Source organism: Octopus bimaculoides, chromosome 5 (genome assembly GCF_046866305.1).
Source record: "Octopus bimaculoides isolate indiv1 chromosome 5, ASM4686630v1, whole genome shotgun sequence".
NCBI classification, from domain to species: Eukaryota; Metazoa; Mollusca; class Cephalopoda; order Octopoda; family Octopodidae; genus Octopus; species Octopus bimaculoides.
In genome coordinates this window covers 21442657-21466126 of record NC_142932.1, presented here as the reverse complement: position 1 = coordinate 21466126, position 23470 = coordinate 21442657, and the positions used below count along the sequence as shown (strand labels likewise).

Sequence of the window (23470 nt, the reverse complement as noted above, 5' to 3'; positions counted from 1 at the left end):
TGCAACCCTGTTCTGTTCATGAAGGTTAGAACCTTTGTTGGTGCAGCTTCACCAGGCAGGGTAGTCTTGAGCTTGTATTTCCCGATCTCAAAGTTCTCCAGTGTGGATTTGGGTGTGTCCTTGAAACATTCTTTCTGTCTCCCTTGCATGCACTTGCCTTCTGCTAGTTCGGTGTAAAAATTTTGAGGAGTCATGTGCCTGGCATTTGAATAAAGTGGCCAGCCCACCTGACTTGTGCTCTCCTCAGCAGTGTGTAAATACTTGGCAGATCAGCTCAAGAGAAGACTACCATGTCTGGGATCTTGTCTTGCTAGGTGATTTTCAACAGCTCTCTCAGGCAGTTCGTGTGGCAGCAGTTTAGCTTTTTGGCATGGCATTTGTAAACTGTCCAAGTCTTGCAGGTATACAGTAACGTAGGCAGTACAACAGCTTGGTACACTTTCAACTTGGTCGCCAGCCTAATGCCTCTCTGAGAAGAGGCATCTATCACACACACACACAGGTGCAATTATGGCTGTATGGTTAAGAAGTTTGCTTCCCAACCACAGTTTCAGGTTCAGTCTCTATGTGACACCTTAAGCAAGTGTCTTCTGTTATAGCCTCAGGCTAACCAAAGCTTGTGGGTGGATTTGGTAGATAGAAACTAAAAGAAGCTTATCAATATATATATATATATATATATATATATATATAAAGTTTGCGTCTTCTTATCTTGATATTGTACAACAGCTGTAAACAAGTGTCACCAGCATATAAGTGTTGTTGCTTGTTTCCAATATTCCGTGGAAACAGGTGACAGCTGTCAACAGGAAGGGTGTCCAGCCTTGGAAATCAGCCTCAATGAATTCCATCCAACATGTGCAATTATGGCAAAGTGGCGTTAAAAGGATGATGATTTTATATATATATATATATACACACACTTACATAAGATTGGATTGCTGGAATTGCACTAATGAGTCCATGCTTCTCACATGCTTATTTGCTGGACCAATCACTAAATTGTAGAACAAGAAATATTGGCTACCTTAGAGCACTAAGGTAGCCAATATTTCTTGTTCTACAATTTGAATAAACAGCCACATAAATTACTTGTGTTTTGTGTTGAATATTGATTACAGTGTGGCTGTGTGGTAAGAAGTTTGCTTGCCAACATCATGGTTCCAGGTTCACCTTGGGCAAGTGTCTTCTACTATAGCTTGAGGCTGACCAAAGACATGTAAGTAAATTTGGCAGACAGAAACTGAAAGAATTCCATCGCATGCATGTTTGAGTCTTCTGGTTTGACTTAGTGTGATAGCTGTAAAATGATTGACACTATCATATAAGCAGTGTCATACATTTTCAATATCCTGTGAGAACATTGTCTGGTCAAGGGGAAATATTACCTTGATTGGAGACAGGTGAGGTTTGGTTATTAGAAGGGCATCCAGCTGTAAAAAAAATCTGCCCCAACGAATACCTCTCAACCTATGAAACATGGAAACTATTGTCTTCAATTGCAAAATTTAACATTTAGCACAAAATCTGAAGTTTCGCATAAAAAAGAAACCCAAAGCAATTCAGTTTTAGACATGCCCTCATATCACAAAATATATGCAAAATAATTACATATAAATATACTACATAAAAAGTTGTTATAAGTCATTTTAAGTACATAAAAAAAAAGCTGTTACCTAAACAACAACAACGTAACACAGAGTACCTCAGTGAATATGTGTGTATTTGGTAAATATACACTACTTACTGCTAGTTCCTAATATGTATGCACACAGTACAGAGCATCCTACCTGTAGTCCAGTCCTTGTCATCATTGTCACCATCATCATCGTCAAGTTTTCCATGTTTGCATAGGTCAGCCAGAATTTGCTGAGGCAGATTTTGTACAGCTAGGGGACCCTCTTATCACCAACCCTCACAGGTTTTCAAGCAAAGCAATTTCTGACTGGCCCTTGTGCTGGGCAACATTTGAGCATGGTTGTTGCCAGTGCCGCTGGACTGGCTCCCATGCAGGTGGCATGTAAACACACCTTTGAGCGTGGTCGTTGCCAGTACCGCCTGACTGGCCCTCGTGCCAGTGGCACATAAAAACACCCACTACACTCTTGGAGTGGTTGGCGTTAGGAAGGGCATCCAGCTGTAGAAACTTTGCCAGATCAGATTGGAGCTTAGTGCAGCCTTCTGGCTCGTCAGTCCTCAGTCAAACCGTCCAACCCATGTCAGCATCATGGAAAGCGGACATTAAATGACGATGACGATGATGACATATATATTTGGTAAATGGAAACAAAGAAGCCTGTCATATATATATATATATATATATATATATATATATATACATACACACACACACACATACATATAAGAGGTTTCTTTCAGTTTCCATCTACCAAATCCACATGCTGGGCCCAGGGTTAGAGTAGAAAACATTTCCCCAACCCAATACTTATAGCCTAGGGCTGACCAAAGCCTTGTGAGTGGATGTGGGTGACAGAAACTAAAAGAAGCCCACTGCGCATGTGTATGTGTGTATATGTGTAAGTGTGTGTTTTTGTCTCCTTGCCTTGACATTGCATGTTAGATGTAAATGGTTGTCACTGTCATACAAGCAGTGTTATTAATTTCCAATGTTCTTCAAAAACATGCCTGGCCATGGGAAAATATTTCCTTGCTTGGAAACAAATGAAGGTTAACAACAGGAAAGGTATTCCAGCTGTAGAAAGTTTGGCTCAATTAAACTCCGTCTGGCCTATGCAAGCATGGAAAAGTGGGTGTTAAATATACATATATACGTACATACATATATATTCATTATCTTGTACTTGTTTCAGTCATTGGACTGAGGCCATGCTGAGCACTGCCTTGAAGAATTTTTAGTCGCGTGAACTGATCCTAGAACTTTTTTTTTTAAGAGATTGATACTTATCTTATAGGTATCTTTTACCGAACCGTTAAGCTGCGGGATGTAAACACACCAGGGGTACAAACGCACTGACACACACACACATATGACGGACTTCTTTCAGTTTCCGTCTACCAAATCCACTCACAAGGCTTTGGTTGGCCAGAGGCTATAGTGGCAGACACTTGCCCAGGGCGCCACGCAGTGGGACTGAATTTGGAACCATGTGGTTGCAGGCGCGTCGCTTGACTTTTAAAGGCTCCCCGCAACTTTTTGGTTCGAGGTCCCGTCCCTTAAATCAAAATTCAAAATCTGCGCACCTTTTATTCATAGCTATATCTTACTTTATTCTATCTGAAGTTCAATATTTCACGTTACCCTAAAAAACATATTTAGGTAGGGACGTTCTTGGTACGATGCAATATTTTTACAAGAACTTGTACAGTGTATTACCATTTTATTTCTTGAAATTTACAATTAACATGGATAATTTAATTCTTGTTCAACATCTTGACCAAAGTAAATAGATGACTCGTCTACGTACTTTGATCTTCACATAGGGCCCCTCAAACGCGTAGGAACACTGCAACCGCAGGGGTTGCAGGCGATTAGCGACGGCCCTGTGTGGTTGAAAAGCAAGCTTCTTACCAGAGAGCCACACCTGCGCCCCGTCACACACACACACACACACACACTACAGGTAGGTTGCCGTGTACTGTTTGCGCATTTACTGAGAACGAGCTCTAAGTCAAATGTTTATACCAACCGCTTTCGTTTGACTTTCAGTATTAACAATCCAATCAAACAATTTAAATAATTGTAACAAACAAAACATTCGATTTCAAACTTCACAACCTTATAATGTATAGAATAACAACCGACCAACCTCTACTGTGAGCTTAACAACATGTTATAAAATACACAAACAAAAATTCTTCAATGAACAAAATATACAACTTCAATGTTACGATAAAGTTTAGCTTTATCCTGCTTTCACTTTAGCACCAACATGGGAGTTTCAAAGTGGCCACACGTAATATTAGAAATAGCAGTCAATTTTTTCCTCTCTTCCAAACCATTCCTATTGACTTTAAAAATAAAAGGACTCTTGGAAAACAGTGCATTATTGCTACAGAATAGAATCGGAAATTATCTAGTTCGACTTTCTTCGGATCTGTATGTTTGAAGCAACGTTGATAACGAATCAGCGCACTAAAACAATGTGAAGTAGCTTTGCTTTCCTCCTTTTCCGGAATTAGCGTTACTTGTAGTTTTGAAGAATCATAATCTCAGATGTTTAAAACTTAATTCTGAAAAATTATGGAAAGTGTATGTGTAAAGGAAAAGTTTCCCCACCTCATCCCCCAAAAGAACTTTTCTATTTTATAAATTCATAATCTGCGATGCTTAAAACATACACAAATCCGGAGATATGAATTTTGGCGCACTAGATTGTTTCCGATTTTTTTTTTTTTTTTTGGAAAGTCCTTAGTCTAATATATACAGACGGCTCGATTTTGCTCAACAGACCCGAACTGGAGATAAACGATTCATTTCACTAATGAAAAAATGTGATATTCAGCCTGCTTTATTAATGAAGAAAAGAAGAAGAAATAGTTGAAAACGAAATATTGGGTATAACGACAGTTTGGTGCCCCATCCCACTAACTTTATTTCCCCGCCACGACTCTGCATATTTTTAAATGACATTTTACAGAAATACGTTTTCAAGAGTGCAAGTTACATAATGTTGATGTTTCAAACATATAAGTCGGAAAAAAAAAACTGAACTTTGAAAAGTGCTAAAGTTAGGGAAATTCGTGGTAATTAAGTCGGAGAGAGGAAAAGAATGATCTAAAAATCTTCCAAAGTTTTACTGTAAATATTATCAACATAGTCAAAATCAGTAAATCTACACACTCGAAAAGGTATCTTTATAAAACTTCTTTTCAAAAAGTTATGAGGAAATAAAGAACAAAACGAGTATAACAAATATAGCTATATCAATAAAAGTATTTAGTTCCGTCTTTTTTACTTTCTGAGTTCTAATCCGGCGAAGATCGACTTTACTTTATATCTTCTGATGCAGGTCGGTAAAAATAAACACCAGTCATATTTAGAAATGGATCTATCACCCATTTCCCTTGCTAGTGTGTATAAGCTTATGCATCAGGAGAAATTATAATTATTTTTAGTTGTTTAGTCTCAGGTCAATCTCCGATCGAAGAGGTCTACATTCAAAGGTGCGTCAGTTGTATACATTCCACTTTAAAATTTCGATTAAAGTTATTTCACTCCATCTAAAGACCCCATGGATGTCGTTACTTACCATGCTGACTCCCTGTAATTACACAACCTTACATGTCTTTGTAAATCGTTATATAAATCACTCGGCCAGCTAAGTCAAATGCCGTACTTTCGATTCCCCGTACAAGCATTTGCAACATTTAACGCTTGAATAAAAAAACACTTCATAAAGGCATGAACGTCACATCTTTTCACTATTTAACCTCTATCCTCATATCTATATAAACGTGACGCGTTATACCTTATAATTTATTTATTTATTCTGAAACACGTGAGCCAGGTACATATGACCCACACGGTTCGGATCCTCACAATACAGAGTTCAAGTCCGGCCTGTGTCAACTTAATTCTGTTTTTCTCTTTTTGCCTATGAACGCAGAAAACAATCGCTGTTGTTTAGCCGCGTGGCCTGATTAGTTAGACCTATAATCAAAAGAATTCCAGCAATGAACATCAGGGCATTTTTTTTCAGGTATCAGGTGTGTAATAATTATCCGATGTAACTCTAAACAAACTGTTCAAGGATCGCTAGAGTCTAAGAAATCATTTTTAACACGATAGGTTATGAAATTTAACTCCTAATAGTAGCAGGTCAAGCGATCAATAGAGGCTCCCGTGCTGGATCATGTAAAATAGTAGTACTATTCAGAGGTTAAATTCAATCTTCAACCACAACTATACTTAAACAAAACTTTGACGCGGTTTGTAAATTTTTTTTTTTCATCGTTATTAAAATTATTAGTGTTCAAATCTGTTCAGGATCTACTTTCCCTTTTATCCTTCTGGATCGATCGTGTCCTCCACATCCCTAACTTGTGGTTTTCCCAGTGTAAGAAATCCTTATTGTTACCATACTAATACGGTAGTCATAGGTAAGTTCCCGAGAAACGAAACTAGCGACGCGGTTTCGATTTTCGGTTTAAGCGTATTCTATATAAATTCAAGCCAATAATGTCTTTGAGAAAACAAAGATTGAACACCACAGCATTACATTTTCACCACCTTATATATCAGTGGCTAATGAGCGTAAAAAAAATTTTCTCGGTTATCAAACCATGAGTGCATATTGTAATGTCAATGAATTTGTAACATAAATACTTGTGTAAGTATATGTATATATAGATGAATTAAATATATATACTATAAATATATGAACACACATACATGAACATACGCAGACACACATGTAAGATGTATTTAACTTACCGGCAGCAGTAATAAGTCCCCACAGCCGACAGAACCAAAGCAGACCGTTCCAAGGACATGTTTTTCTGCCATCGCGACAGCACATTCCACAGATAAAAGAGGGTCCAAAAAGCAACGGGTTGCTTACTCCAATATAGTTTCTGCGATTATTATTATTATTGTTTTTTGTTGTTATTTATTTACTTTTTTTTCGCGCCACTCCAAACAGCTGAATAGAAAGCATGAAGTAAAGCCATGAAGGGAGCGAATTAACCCGGAAGTAGTCATCGCTGACCTCTCGCTTCGCTGCTCCCCATTGGTCGAGCTGCTGAGGTGAGAGCAGCCAGTGCTATATGGTGTGATCTGGCGTAACGCGTGAGCAGGGACTGTACACACATTTATACATTCGTTAATAGATATAAATACTTACACACAGACGGCATACGTTGACTAGCATATAATAGTACACAAAATACACACACACATACGTGTTTACGCATACACACGCGGTATTGCATATAATACGTTAAGGTACAAAAGATTATACACGCTATCATTCATATAGGCATATACGCATACATGAATATGCATATAAATGTCTTTATATGTATGAGTACATACTACACAGGTACACACAAAAAGACGCATATACACTCACACGCACACCCAACGCATATATTCATGTATTTGTGTGTACCCCCCAACCCCATGCACTCATTCACAAACTTATACGTACGTGTAGATAAAAACATTATTCACGTCATTCTTACATTTCGATGCTAACATATACACGTGTATACATACCTCCTTACACATATGCACACTACATATTTGTATGTGTGTGCGAGCACTGTATATGTGTGCTACATACATAATTAACGACACAATTACTAGGTCTTGGGTTCGATCCCACTACGTGACATCTTAAGCTAGGGTCTTTAGCCACGGGACAACCCAAAGATTGTGAGCGCAATTAGTTAAACGGAAATTCGTTGGTTACATTGTAGCTGCAATTCAAAAGTATACAATGTCACGTTGAATCTGGCTGAGGATTACGTTAAGACTACATGTGTTTGTGGAATATTCAGCCACTCGCACTAATTTAATGACCCGGTAATTTAGTTAATCGAACTATTAACTGCTCATCGCTGAAACCGACTAGGACCCATTACTTCCTATTCGCTAATAATGATGTATTAAATATATATATATATAATGATATATTAAATATATATATTAAATTTTACAAGTAAAAAGGTTGACAGTTATTTAGAAGTTTCGGCTTACTAGCCGTCGTCAAACTCTTAACCGAAATTTCGAAGTCACTTTAATTTACCGTGAGAAAGAGAATAAACAAAAAGGGTACACTACAAAAAAGTATTGAGTGATCCTTCAATATAATAAGGTTTAACTGTTTTATATATAACTTTACATAAAGACAAAGAGTGGGAGAGAGAATGTGTGTGTCAGCGAAGGAGACTAGTCGATACACGTACGTTATATAACTATAGGTGAGTCAGAGGGCGGGGGAAAAGCGCATAATGTTCGCTAGCCCCTCGTCGTTGTTGAGATCGATATGATTATGTTCAATTTGAACATCTGTCAGTAAAATAAATAAGTGGGCGATGATTAATGCTATGTTAAACGGGGTGGGTGGAGTGGTTCATTGGAAGCCTAAAAATGCGAAATAAGGAGTGATGAGAGGGAAAAGTAAAGACAGGTGGACTTGATGTAAATGGTATGCAACTACCTAGTTCTAGGAGCAGCGCTGTTGTAAGCAATAAGTATTCACAGGAAAAGGAGTCAGCACATCTTCGATGTGGACGTTGTTGTAAGTTGATGAGTGAATCTTTGCCAACCACACCCAACTTCGTTCGGATATGTGGAATTAATATTTCATTAAAGTTTTATGGCGTTTTATTTGAGATCTGTGAAGGGTGAGCTTAAGTATTTCCTGGCCCTGAAGAGGGAGCTAAACTAGTCGATGCAGATTTTCTGTTATATGTGTATAATATATATGAGAGACCATCAGACATTGTGAGGCCTCGCATTTGTCGCAACTTCGAAGATTCTGTTGTCTATTATTTATTCATCTGTTGGCGGTTGAAGCAGAAGATTGTTTTCTTTGTGAGTTTTGTGATTGTATCTAAGTAGAGATTATATTGTAATGTCCCTGTTTGAGGGTGTTATCAAGGCTCTCGTTCCTAGAGTAGTTGCACCACACGAGCCAACAAATCAATGTCACTACACACAAGAACCCACATCCACACACAACACTATTACAGTCGTATCTCACATCCGTAAAATATTAAGTTGAAAAACTTCGATCAACTGAGACTATCCAGACAATTAAACAAAAAAGTTGTCAAGGAGTGTTTAAAAGAAATAAAGCAAGTGAATTATTTTCCTTTTTTTTTTTTTAACGCTCAATGGGTTCCAATACGACCAGTGGATAAATACATTTTTTTCTTTTTGAAAATATAGACAATGCAGTTTAGAATAGATGTGGTCATTCAAGGGAACTGGTGAAAGCTATAAGCATGTTTTACACTTATTAATCCCTCTTTGGTGGAGCATATTCTACCAAGTTGTAAAGATTAAGAGTGATCACACATCACATCATCTTAAACCACATTTCACTCCACCCCATGTCATACTATACCCAAACACTGCTCGTCTATGCAAACACACTACATTACGCACCACGTCTAAAACCACAGCACTAACCTTCACGCTACAGTACTAGCTGTATGCAACACCCTGTGCGTCTCACTACTGAGTTTCACACACTAAATACTATATTTCACAACCCCACTCTTCACACAATATTTTCCATCACTACATAACGCAGAGAGAGCCTCTACGCAGTTGCTTTACATCAGTGGTTCTCAAACGGGATCCCCCATGACCCTTGGGTGTCCACACAAACAAAATAATAAATTGAGGATCCACAGTAGTATCTTAAGGGTCCATGAAAAAAAGTTTGCTTTTGATGTATCTATTGCAATAAACAGCTAGTTTTCTGTCTCTCGTGTTCTTTATAGCTTAACATATTTCCAGCCACTGAAACATGTTCTTTCAGAGAGTGTTGTCGCAAACCTGTACGAGTGAATGTGTGAAAAAGAAAATAGGAATTTTTTTAAGAGCTATCTTTAAAGCTAGTTTTTAACCCTTTAGCATTTAATCCAGCCATATCTGACTAAAATATTCTAACTGTTTTATGTTCGAACTGGCCAGCTCTAGCCTCTCTCACTTACCTTACAATGTCATAAAAATTGTTGGCACTCCGTCGCTTATGACGTCGAGGGTCCCAGTTGATCCGATCAAAGGAACAGCCTGCTCATGAAATTAACGTGCAAGTGGCTGAGCATTCCACAGACACATGTACCCTTAGCGTAGTTCTTGGGGATATTCAGCATGACACAGTGTGACAAGGCTGACCCTTTGAATTACAGGCACAACAGAAACAGGAAGTAAGAGTGAGAGAAAGTTGTGGTGAAAGAGTACAGGAGGGTTCGCCACCATCCCCTGCCGGAGCCTCGTGGAGCTTTTAGGTGTTTTCGCTCAATAAACACTCACAACACCCGGTCTGGGAATCGAAACCGCGATCCTATGACCGCGAGTCCGCTGCCCTAACCACAGGGCCATTGCGCCTCCACTGTCATAAAAATAAGCAATCACATAGGTTTGGCATGAATGCTTTTAACAGGATTTGTTAAAAACATTCATGCCAAACCTTAGATCTAATTTATGACTTCTCGTCAGTTTCAGAGACCCTGAAAAAAAAAAAAAAGATCAGGATTACTGTTCTTCTTCTTTTGAATGTCTTTTAAATAATTTTTTTTTTTTTTCAAATTCAGAAAGAAGAACACACCACACCTCATAATCCAACAAAAGAGCCTTTTATGTGGTCACTTGATGTGTTATACATAGAAACCAAATTTCTTGCAATATCATACTCTCTTAGAAAGCCATACATTGGAAAATGTGGTCTAATATACCCTAAATCTTAAAAAAAAGAACAGAATAGGCATGGCTGGAGCATCTTTGATCATAGAGCTGCTCGATCAGGAGCTAAATAAGTCACATATCTATACACATATATTTATATATGTACTCATGCATCTAAGCATGTATTACGTGAGGAAAAGTGCTATTTATCTTCTCTGATAAACAAAAGTCCTGTAGTTTCAGCAGTTTTGTTGACTTCAGAGTGTGAGGACCAGTGAAATAGAAATATTTTAACAAACAGATATGAATTGGCAACAAATAGTTGTGTGTTTGACAAGTGTTACTACATTTATGGTCTTCTTCTTCTTCAAGCAGTTGCAAACAAGATGCATTTTATCATGCTCATCACGAATCTCTGTCCATCACCAATTTTAGTAGGTCCCACGTTTCCTGTTGTGCCTCAGCTGATCTTTCTATCTGTCTGTCTACTATCTATCTATCTATCTAACCTATCTACACACACATATTCTCTTATTCTCTTACTTGTTTCAGTCATTTGACTGTGGCCATGCTGGAGCACCGCCTTTAGTTAAGCAAATCAACCCCAGAGCTTATTCTTTGTAAGCCTAGTACTTATTCTATCGGTCTCTTTTGCCGAACCGCTAAGTTACGAGGATGTAAACACACCATCATTGGTTATCAAGCAATGTTGAGGGGACAAACACAGACACACAAACATATACACACACATACATCATCATCATCATCATCATCGTCGTTTAACGTCCGCTTTCCATGCTAGCATGGGTTGGACGATTTGACTGAGGACTGGTGGACCAGGAGGCGACACCAGGCTCCAATCTGGTTTGGCAGAGTTTCTACAGTTGGATGCCCTTCCTAACGCCAACCACTTCGAGAGTGTAGTGGGTGCTTTTATGTGCCACCGGCACGAGGGCCAGTCAGGCGGGTACTGGCAACAGCCATGCTCGAAATGATGGGCTTCTTCCAGTTTCCGTCTACCAAATCCACTCACAAGGCTTTAGTTGGCCTGAGGCTATAGTAGAAGACACTTGCCCAAGATGCCATGCAGTGGGACTGAACCCATGTACTTTTTCATCAAAGCTGCAAAAACATAACAAAAACTGTTACTCTGCATTTCATGTTCTCATTTGTCAGACAGCTATGATCAAGACTGGAATAAAATTGTGATGGTACATGTAATATATGATTTGATATAAATAAAAAGCATATTTGTATTCAAGTACTATTTTTTGTATATATATATATATATTATATATCATCATCATCATTATCTAATGTCCATTTTGCATGCTAGCGTATATATATATATATATATATATGCATATATATACATATATATTGGGTCATCCCATAAATAACGCAGTTTTTTAATATTTCTTTTATTTTACAAAATTAATATAAACAAAGTTCTTTTTTAATCTAAAATATACTCTCCTTCATTTTCTACAATGCTTTTCCATATATCTCAGAAATACCAAAATAAAATTATGGATTTACGGAGGGTCAAAGTTAGGAACAAAAACAGGACAGTAGAGACATACAAGGAAACTGAACGAAAACAAACATAGAGGGTTGTTAGCCCTGAACGAGAAATATTTTCTTTGGAAAGAGAAAAAATAGAAGGGAGAGATAGGAGACGTCCAGTCCTTAGAACATCCGTGCAGGAAAGAAAGATGGTCACATGTGAGCAGCAAGAGAGAGAAAAAGAGAAAGAGGGGTGGGGAGACATATGTATGTATGTATAGATAGATAGATAGATGCAAAGAGAGAGACCTTTAGTAGAGTAAACAGTATATATTAGTACATGCACATATACGTTTGTGCTTGAAAAAATATGGTGAGGTGGTCATAGCTGGAATGTCTTTTTATCATAGATCATTTTGATCAGAACTGACCTGAAGCAAAGCAACAACTTCAGAAGCAAACACACACAAACAAAAGAGAAAAACAGATTCCACATACCAGTCTGTTCTATCATTGTACCTCCTCACCCTTACTTCCATTAATTCCCATGCAAGACCAAAGGCCAGTGGACATTGCTAAAGAATGACTATATATATAATATGACATACAAAGTCATTAAGTCCTTTGAGAGTTAGGAACAGAAGAATTTAAGGAATTGAAAACTATTAAAAAGTAATTTAAATTAAAAAGAAAAACGAAACAGGCAAACAATTATCCCTCATGGCTTGTAAAAACTGGCCAGAAATTACTCTCCAAATGACACAGAAGAATAGTGTCTGTGATGTGGTTGTAGATGTACAACATAATTTATGATACTTGATAATATATTATATCATAATGCTACAAAATAAAATTAACTGATTTGAAAACCGTGTGGCTGGGAAGTAAACTTCTTAACTACACTGCCATGCCTACATTATATATATGTGTATGAATGTATGTGTGTGTATATATATGTGTGTGTGTGTATATATATATATATATATATATATATATATTGCTACTGCCACTGAGTAACAACAACAGCAAACATGATGTGTGGATCCTGAAGAAATGCAACGAAGCTGCTGCCTTAAAAAGGACATTCCTCCTTAATGCCCAGGGTATCAACCCAGCTCAAAAATGGAAAATACCCTGCATTGAGGGATGGATTGCAGCACACTCACACCCAATCCCTTTCTTTGTCCTAATTAAGACCCACCTAAACGACCGTCATTTAGAGGCTGAACAGAAAATCAGAAGTCTTCACTGCCATTTGCGCTGATCAGGCAGGCCGAAAAAAGGGTAGAGTTGCTATTTTCTTCCATGATTCTTTCAGCACAGATGCCAAGGACACTTTCTCCAATGGCTGTTGTGAACCAGTCTCTGTACGCAACAAGGGTAAAGACCTGTCTGTGATTGGGCTCTACAGACCCCTCACAAGCACCCTTACACTATTTCCAAGATCAAATCTTTCCACCTGCAATGTAACCTATGAAATATCCTGGTGATGGGTGACTTCAACCTACCCTCCGTAGATTGGTCCACTAATATTGTTAGACCAATATATATATAGGTGTGGCTGTGTGGTAAGAAGCTTGCTTCTCAACCACATGGTTCTGGGTTCAGTCCTACTGCATAACAACTTGGGCCAAGTGTCTTCTACTATAGCCTTGCACTGATCAAAGCCTTGTAAGTGGATCTGGTAGACGGAAACTGTAAAACACTCATTGTGTGTGTATATGTGTGTGTGTGTGTTTGTGTTTTAATGTGTGCATGTCTGTGTTTGTATCCTTCCCCACCCATTGCTTGACAATCAATGCCGCTATGTTTATGCCCCTGTAATTTAGTGGTTTGGCAAAAGAGACCAATAGAATAAGTACTAGGCATATAAAGAATAAGTCCTAGGGTCAATTTCTTTGACTAAAACCCTTTAAAGCAGTGCTCCAGCATGGTTGCAATTAAATGACTGAAACAAGAATAAAAAGAGCATATATATACATACATACACATACACATATATATATACATAGATACACATGTATATACATACATACTTACATATATATATATACTCTTCGAAACGCCTGTGTTAAAATGGGGGTAGCTGATGAAGGAAAATGTTCTCTATGTGGCCTGTGTGTGTTCTGTACTCTGGTTATTATTATTTTTTTTTGTCTTCGTTTTGTTTGCAATGTCCTGTACCCAGATATGCACCGATATATACAGGTTGACATAGGTATGCACAAACCTGTACGTATATATGCATATACTCATTTATTATTTGTTTTATATATATATATATATATATATATATATATATATATATATATATGGGAGAATATACAAAAAATAACAACAGACGAGGACAGGTGGTGTAAATAACAAAAGTATATATTAGTATGACGCTCGGGAATACGGAAAGTCTTTGACGTTTCGAGCTACGCTCTTCAACAGAAAGAATACGGAGACAAGGAGAAAAACACGGAGAAAAAAAATTGAATAGTGTTCAGTCAACGGTCAATCATAATAATTATCTGAGCAATAGTGTTTCCCATGTATTCTATTTTCTGTCTCCATCATTTGCTTTATATGAAAGATTATGTAAATGACAAAGGAACAAGAAATTATACAATGAACTTCATGACGTAATTTCTTGTACCTCTGTCATCTATAGAATCTCTTATTACACTCTGTACTCAAGTGACATTTTTCTCTAAAGCGTACGTGTATTGAGTTCTAACATCAAGTTAAAGTATTAGTTTTATATATTTGATACAAGAACAGCAAGCTCTTGGAGAGTGGGATAAATTGATTATATCGACCCCAGTGCTCCTGAAAGGATGAAAGGCGAAGTCGACCTTGGCGGAATTTGAACTCAGAACATAACGATGGATGAAATGCTGCTAAGCATTTTGCCTAGCATGCTAACAATTCAGCCAGCTTGCCACCAGGTTATGAGTATTGCTATGTTAAGTGAAATATCAAAAAATATATATATATATGTGTGTGTGTGTGTGTATATATATATATATATATATATATATATATATATATATATGTATGTATAAATATATATATATATATATATCTGTATGTATGTGTATATGTATGTGTATAAATATATATATATATGAAATATATCCTACACTCTCTGAGTGGTTGGCGTTAGGAAGGGCATCCAGCTGTAGAAACTCTGCCAAATCAGACTGGAGCCTGGTGTTGCCATCCGGTTTCACCAGTCCTCAGTCAAATCGTCCAACCCATGCTAGCATGGAAAGCGGACGTTAAACGATGATGATGATGATATTAATACACACAAAAACACAAATATGCATTTGTGCTTGGTAAAATATGATGTGGGGGCAATAGATGGAATGTCTTTTCCTCATAGATGCCTTTGATCAGAAGTAAATGCACACACACACACACATCATGCACACATTCACACATACAAAAAAAAATCCCAAAAAACATTCCACATACCAGCCTGCACTATCATTACATCAGCTAAATCTTGTCAAATCTTCGTATAGTTTGAATGCACACAGGTCTCAATGTTCAAGTGGTTAAAAAGTGTCAGCAGAAGGGCATCGAGGGGTCATGACTTAGAAGTAACTCGGCTTAGAGTGTAAGAAGTTAAGGGCTGAAGCGTTTGCCTGATGGCGGAATCTTCTCTGAAGACCTTCTGTTGTTCAGCTCTCCCAAGAGTTTCTAACCATGTATGTTTTATACACACACACAGACACACACACACCAACGCATACATATATATATATATATATATATATATATATATATATATATATATATATATGTATAATAATAATAATAATAATAATAATAATAATAATAAGGATTATGTTGAAGTAGCATTAGCATTACCTTTAGTTCATGTGCGTATATAAATATATACACACACACATATATAGATATACACATATATATATATATAATACAGACATCACACACATACACATATATATAGATATACACATATATATATATAATACAGACACACACACACACATGATATATATACATATATATATATTTATGTGTGTGTGTGATATATACAAACACACATACATATATGCATAATGCTGTATGGTTAAGAAGTTTGCTTCCCAACCACATGGTTCCAGGTTCAATCCTACTGTGTAGCACCATGGGCAAGTGTCTTCTACTATAATCTCAGGTCGACCAAAAGTTTGTGAATGTATTTGACAAACAAACTAAAAAGAGCCTATTTGCATGTGTGTGTGTTTCTCGTTGCTTTGCTAGAAATAGACTCTCTTCTGAATCTAGCCAATCAGCAATCATAGTTGTTTTAATCCTACTAGAACTGGTCAAGGACTTGCAGTGTGTTACTCCATGCAAACACCTCATTGCTCTCCAACTTAATGGTCCTCTATCACTTCCGCCTCCCATCAAAACAGACATCAACTGATGCTGTTTGGAAATAGGGATCTTTATACTCCCTTACCCCCATCCTTCTAATCTGTATTTTATTTCTTGGTTTGGGTTTCATAATCAATGCAAAGTAACTGAAAAGCAATTTATACTGAGGTGAGCTCTCTTGTTCACAATAACCAGTCTGTCTCCTTTTCTGGTCAATACAAGTCAGTCAGATCCTGTTGTCTACCTGATTCATAAGTGACCAGTTGATAAGCCATCTTTTTGAAGCCTATGTTGTCAATGTTCATTATTTTAGTTGTTCAGCTCCAATCAGTTCTGACTAATCAGACTTACAATCATAGGTAATCTAGCTATGACCGTCCCACTTTTTTCTCCAGGCTACATTACATTCTTATCGTTGCCAAATGTGTTCTGTTTGTAATTTGAAGAAGATTTAAATGCTATTTTAGCAGATCAAGTAACAACAAAGTGGCTTCAACTGGTGAATGTTTTATTCATATTTACACATTCATATTCAATTTCTTTTGTATCAGATCCGGGTGTAAAAAATTTTTGTTTCCTAGTAACACTAGACTGAAGTTGATTAACTGCATTCCTCAATATCTTAAGCTTAACCATTGGGTGTATAATTAAGAAGCTTGCTTCCCAGCTACATGGTTTCAGGTTCATTCCCACTATATGGAATCTTGGGCAAGTATCTTCTACAATAGTCCTAGGATGACCAAAGCCAGTAAGTGAATTTAGTAGATGGAAACTTGAAGAAGCCCACTCTCTCTCTTATATATATATATATATATATAAACAGTATCAAGCACATACACAAGGTACTTGTTTTATGCGTGTGTGTGCTTGTCTTGACATTGTGTGATGGTTGTAAACAAATATGATGTCAAGTGGTGTCATTCAAACAAAAACAAAAAAAAAACCTACTTTATCATATCTCGTAGAACTTGTATAAACTGTTTTGTATGTTGTCCAGCACTGAACAATCGTGAACACTTTTGTTCAAAATATTTCTTTGCTTTGGAAAGTTACATAAAATTTTATACTTTCTAAACTTTGTTGAAATATCCTGAGTTTACTCACAAAATTATCGATCAAATAAAAGACACCATGTCACTAGATTTCCAAAATACCTTTCTGTTTAAGTTCAATCAGATTCAATGCAAAATCATTTAGCTAAGGAAAATTATGTTCTACACTTTTCATATGTAAAAATAGTCTGATTTCACTTAAAAATTCAATAAATAATTGGCCAAGGCTCAACTATCTTATATTAGTAAACCATTGTAAATTGATTCAACTTTGTATAAAAGTAAATTAAATTCAACTATCAAATTGGCTATCTTTGTCATAACTTTCATTATTGAAATCATTAAAGGCCTACTTTGGCACCCATTACTTCCTGATTCATTTTACATCCATTTTTCCATGCTTGTATGGGTGAGGCAAACATGTTAATGAAGCCTTGTATTATTGTAATACAGTGATACCTTTCTCATCACCAATCCTTAGTCTATTGTTCAAGTAAGGGATCTCTGATTCCATGTAGCTTTGAAGGTATGAAGTGAGCAGATGATTGGTTGATAAGAAAATTGACAACACCACCATTCATACATTGCACACATACATGCACGCACACACACACACACACACATGTATGTATGTATGTATGTATGTATGTATGTATGTATGTATGTATGTATGTATGTATGAATGTATGAACAAATAACAGGCTACTTTCAGTTTCTGTCTACCAAATCCACTCACAAGGCTTTGGTCAGCCAAAGGCTATTTAAGAAAGCACACAAGCTTAAAGTACTGCAAAGTGGGGTTGAATGCAAAGCCATGTAGTTGGGAAGCTCATCAATAGTCTCCCTAAAAATTCTGTATTAAGCTAATTAAGCTAACAATGTAATATCCGTAGTCTTATCAAGTCAACAAGGAAAAATTATAATGAGCTCATTGAATACAGTACTCAGGTCAACCACAGCTTGTTGGAAAAAGGGTAAAAGAAAGGACAGAAAGCAGCAATCAGTCAAGTAAAAACAAACAAACAAAAAACAAGAATGCCAGATGCATTTCAGCCTTCTTATTTCCTTATTGCCCACAAGGGGCTAAACATAGAGGGGACAAACAAGGACAGACAAAGGGATTAAGTTGATTACATTGACCCCAGTGCGTAACTGGTACTTAATTTATCAACCCCGAAAAGATGAAAGGCAAAGTCAACCTCGGCGGAATTTGAACTCAGAACGTAACGGCAGACGAAATACCGCTAAGCATTTCGCCCGGCAGGGTAACGTTTCTTTCAGCTTGCCGTCTTTTACTCCTTGTCGATGACATGTACTGGCAATCACATTCTTAGACGAAATTTATTGTCTCTGATATAGGAAACAGGGAATAATGCATTCACTAATACTGTGAATAGCTGCTGGACTGCATGAAAATCAGGTGTATGTAATTGTAGAAATATTAGATTAAAATAACCCTCTATATATCATACTTAATGCATATGGACCATTGACAGGCAAGATACTCTGGTTTTCATCTGAAATACAATATCTTTTAGACATGCTGTGTTAAAAAACACAATATATGTATACATCAGAGAGAGACAAAAAATTGTTTTAGCAACAAGAAAGAACACCAAATGCATTTCACCATGCTTAGGCCTTGAAAGTCAATTATAAATAAAATGGTGCACATTTAAGGAAAGCTTCTTTTATAAGCTTACTATTGCTTGCTGCTTGGTGATTTTATGTGATCAACAATACTAAAAATGGGAAAATCTTGCCAAGAATTTAAACCTTTTGATGCCGACCTGCCTGAAACCACTTCTGATCCTATGTTACAAGCTTTTTGTTATGAAGTGACCTGAATTAATATCTTCCATCAAAATTTCATGTTAATATATGTTCCAGACATCAGATTAATAATGTCAAGATTATTTTACTAAATTCTTCATTATTTGAAAAATTCTTTAAAGCAAAAACAGTGGATCTCAACAGAAATATGGTAACAAAAATGTTAGATAAGTTCTCTCATTAGGAGAATTTTTAATTTAGCTGTTGAAACATATATTCTTTGCAGTCTTTGATAATTTTTTCAAGAAATAACAGGTGCTTAGTGTCAAAATGCTCAAAACTAGCTTCTTATACAATGAACTTTACCACCCTTATCAATAGCACTATATTGTACCAATTTTGAAAACTTCAGGTGTTCCTTTTTTGGTGATAATTCAATTTTTCTTAATAGCTGTTGATGCTATTATGATTGAGTTTGGAAAAATAAGAATACAAGAACTGAAAGTAACAAAAACTAAAATCATGTATTTGTCATATTGTACTAGCCTGCATTAACATCCAATAAGTTGCTAGTTTGTTAATTTGTAAGTAACTTTTAATTTATAGTTTGTAACAAAGTACTGTGTCATTAGATATCACTGAAAAATTTAGGGGAACTAATATAATTAACTTTTAAAATTACCTAAACATTTAATGAGCTTTTCAAAGTTTATTTTGTGTCCCTTAAAAAACAACAGTATCATTGCTGACATCCATGTCATAAGTTTGTCATCACATCCATAAAATATAATGCAACAACCATATTCTGACTACTCAATCCTTTTGCTAGAAACTTACCTGAGACTCTCCTTAGTCTTATGATATGAATTTCCTGTTTAAAGTAGGTCAGAATTGATTTTTTTTAAACATGTTCTCCTGTACATTCACTTTCTTTCAAGTTTTTACTTTGTTTTTTATTTAAAACAAAATACTTGTTGAAACCGGTATGATATGTTGATAGATTTGTAAAAGGAATTTTAAAAGCTAAAAGTTGTTTTAAAACTTTACTGCATTTTTCAACCCACAAACCAATCCCACCCCACCATCATCACAAAGTCCAATTCTTATAGTGTGGTGGCGGCTGGTGTGCTCAATGTCACTGGGAACCATCACAGCAAAGTACAAGCTCCTCATTGAACTTCCCATGCTGGACAGACCAAAGGATAGAGGCTAGGCTAATACAGATTGCCTCTTCCTTGAGGTAAAAAATGGGTTTGTACAGGGCCAATATCTCTAACTAGAAAAAGCAAAGTTACAGGAGCATTAAAAACAATTCAAAACCAACTAGGGCTGAGAGTGGAAAGCATTCCCACAGGGAAATGCACATATCAGGACCTAACCTGGAACCCACAAGAGAATTGAAGAGAAGACGCCCTAAATATAACTGGAGGTGAGATAATGAGACAGAACTGGAAAGGCAGGGATCCAGCCAGAAAGGAGCAGAAAAAACAGTCAGGGACAAGGACGGGAGTAAAGTTGTTGATAGGGAGGGAAGCACTTAAGTACACACCCATGTTATTTCTGAATGATTAGTTAATGACTCTTTTCAGAGTCTTCATGATTGCTGAGAGGAAGTGCAGAAATTTTTCATAGACTGGGAACCTGGTCTGGATAATGCTTGCATAAAAAGATATGTCAGTAGGAAATAAGTCACAGCAAACAGTCTTCTCTTTCCCTAGTTTTTCCTTTTATGCTTTATATTTTAACAATTAAATTGCTGTATTAATTAAATACAGAAAAGTGAATTATTTAATTTGATCAGTAAATAGTTAATTAGTAGATTTAGATTTAATAAGTTAAGGGTAATATGATGGTATACAAGACCAATCCTTTGAAGTTTATTTTAGAGTATAATGAGAAATTGCAGCACAGGATGTACCCAGAATCCAGCAAAACAGTTGCTGTTGTTTAGCCCCAGGTCAGTCTCGGTTGTGATCATTTCATCTTACTTTCCTATATGACATATGTAGGCCAAAATTGTAGAATAGATGACGAAAGATACACATCATGATGTGCATGCATGCGTGCATGCATGTGTGCATGATCAAAGTTGTTTACTCCAGCTTTTTTGTATTAAGTAAATAAAGATTTTTCCCTGTCACTTAAACCATAGAGTGGGAGAAAAGATTTATATCAGCAGCAACATTAAAATAATATACAGATGTATGTAAATACAACGTTGGTCTATAAATAGTCTCTTTTACTTGTTGCAATCATTTTGACTGCGGCCATGCTGAAGCACCACCTTTATAGTCGAGCAAATTGACCCTAGAGCTTATTCTTTGTAAGCCTAGTACTTATTCTATCGGTCTCTTTCGCCAAACCGCTAAGTTACGGAGACGTAAACACACGAGTTCTTGTGCAGCAAGATAATGCAAGACCTCATATGGCTCAAAATACTCAGAATAAACTCCAGGAATTTGAGGGAAACAAACTGATGTTCCATCCAGCATATAGTCTGGACTTAACTCCCTCAGATTATTACATGTGTGTGTGTGTGTGTGTGTGTGTGTGTGTGTGTGTGTGTGTGTGTGTGTGTGTGTGTGTATATATGTGTGTGTGTGTGTGTGTGTGTATGCTTGTGTGTCTGTCTGTCCCTCCAGCATCATTTCACTCAATATAATGGCGCAGGAGTGGCTGTGTGGTAAGTTGCTTGCTTACCAACCACATTGTTCCGGGTTCAATCCCACTGCATGGCACCTTGGTCAAGTGTCTTCTACTATAGCCTCGGGCCGGCCAAAGCTTTGTGAGTGGATTTGGTAGACAGAAACTAAAAGAAGCCTGTCGTATATATGTATGTGTATGTATATGTTTGTGTGCCTGTGTTTGTCCGCCCAACATCGCTTGACAACCGGTGCTGGTGTGTTTACGTCCCCGTAACTTAGCAGTTCGGCGAAAGAGACCGATAGAATAAGTACTAGGCTTACAAAGAATAAGTCTTGGGGTCGATTTGCTCGACTAAAGGTGCTGCTCCAGCATGGCCGCAGTCAAATGACTGAAACAAGTAAAAGAGTAATGAGTATGTCAAAATACACACACATGCATACATATCTGTACTTGTGTGTGTGTGCAGGCACATATACGGACACTAGTACATACATACATACATACATACATACATATACACATGCAATAAGAAAAACTCAAATAGCCTCCTCACTAATCAGATCTTTGACGATTTGAGAAATCCTGGCTTATCTGTAAACCTGCAGTGATGTGTCCTTAAAACAGCTCCAGTAGATAAAGCAGTTGGTTTGCGCTAAAATAGAGATGTTTTAATTCCAACGTGTATTTTGAGGAATAGTTTGTTGCTAGGAAACCACAGCTAAATGTATCTTTGTTTAAAATTTGCGTTTATATGTGATGCAGTGTTTTGTAGGCGTGAGGCAGGGCACTTATATGGGACATTGCCCCGTGTGTGTATGTGTAAGAACAACTGAAAATTTCTGTGTATGTACGTGTATGTTTGCACATGTGTATGCATTCATGTGTGTCCATCTATCAATCTATCTAACTATATACATGCACACACACACAAAACATATAAATATATATATAAATATTATACACACACACTCATAAGTATGTATCGAAGACTCTGGCATGGCTGTATGGTCTAAGAAGTTGTGTTCTTAACCATGTGGTTTCGAGTTCAGTCCTATTGTTTGGCACCAGGGTATGTGTCTACTGTAGCCTTGGCACAATCAAAGATTTTTGAGTAGATTTGGCAGAATGAAACGTACATACATGCATGCAGGCAGGCATACATGCATGTATGTACACACACATGCATCTTCTCTTGGTATTGCAAACACCTTCCTCATGTGTCAACCACTGTCAGTGAGATGATGTACATGCAGCACTATATTGGGGTAACACAGGGTTCTTTTAAGATTAGATTGAATAACCACAGATCCTCTTTCAGGACTCAGGAAAACATAATGTCATGACTTGAGCTCGTTTTACACACTTTTTAAAAAGAGAACACAATGACACATAACATTATTTAAAGATTACTAGAAAGATCTAGGTTGTATGTCAATAGCAATAGGAGATGCAGGCTATTTGGTGGGGAAGAAGATCACTTATCATTCTAAAAATCTCACATGATTTTTTGAACTCAAAAGGCAAAATTTTGGGTGTGTACTTGCATCCTCTAAAATTTTGGCGGGTGCAAAATCAAAATTTGCATCCCACCAACTTATTTTCCTCAGGTTTAGAAAATGCTGTTTAAAAATTGTTCAGTAAAAGTTACCTGAAGTTAGTTAAACAAGAACAAAGAACAAAAATAAATAAAAACAGCTAAAAGTTTATTGATGAAGCTGGTCATGAAATTCTGAAGGGAATTCCCCAGAAAGATATATTATTGAACAGA

General features: G+C 36.8%; 1 protein-coding gene across 2 annotated transcripts in view; it reads right to left on the bottom strand.

Moving 5' to 3' along the window:
- LOC106874091 (transmembrane protein 72) overlaps nt 1-23470 on the bottom strand; it is a 102722-nt gene that overhangs the window by 44363 nt on the left and 34889 nt on the right. The window contains exon 1 of one of the 2 annotated variants that reach the window (XM_014921691.3): nt 6416-6791. The exons of the other annotated variant lie outside the window; for it this stretch is intronic. Within the exon in view, the coding sequence (XP_014777177.1) occupies nt 6416-6500 (85 nt within the window). The 5' untranslated portion in view covers nt 6501-6791. Of the gene's footprint in view, nt 1-6415; nt 6792-23470 lie in introns of those variants that run through there. 2 annotated transcript variants of the gene reach the window in all.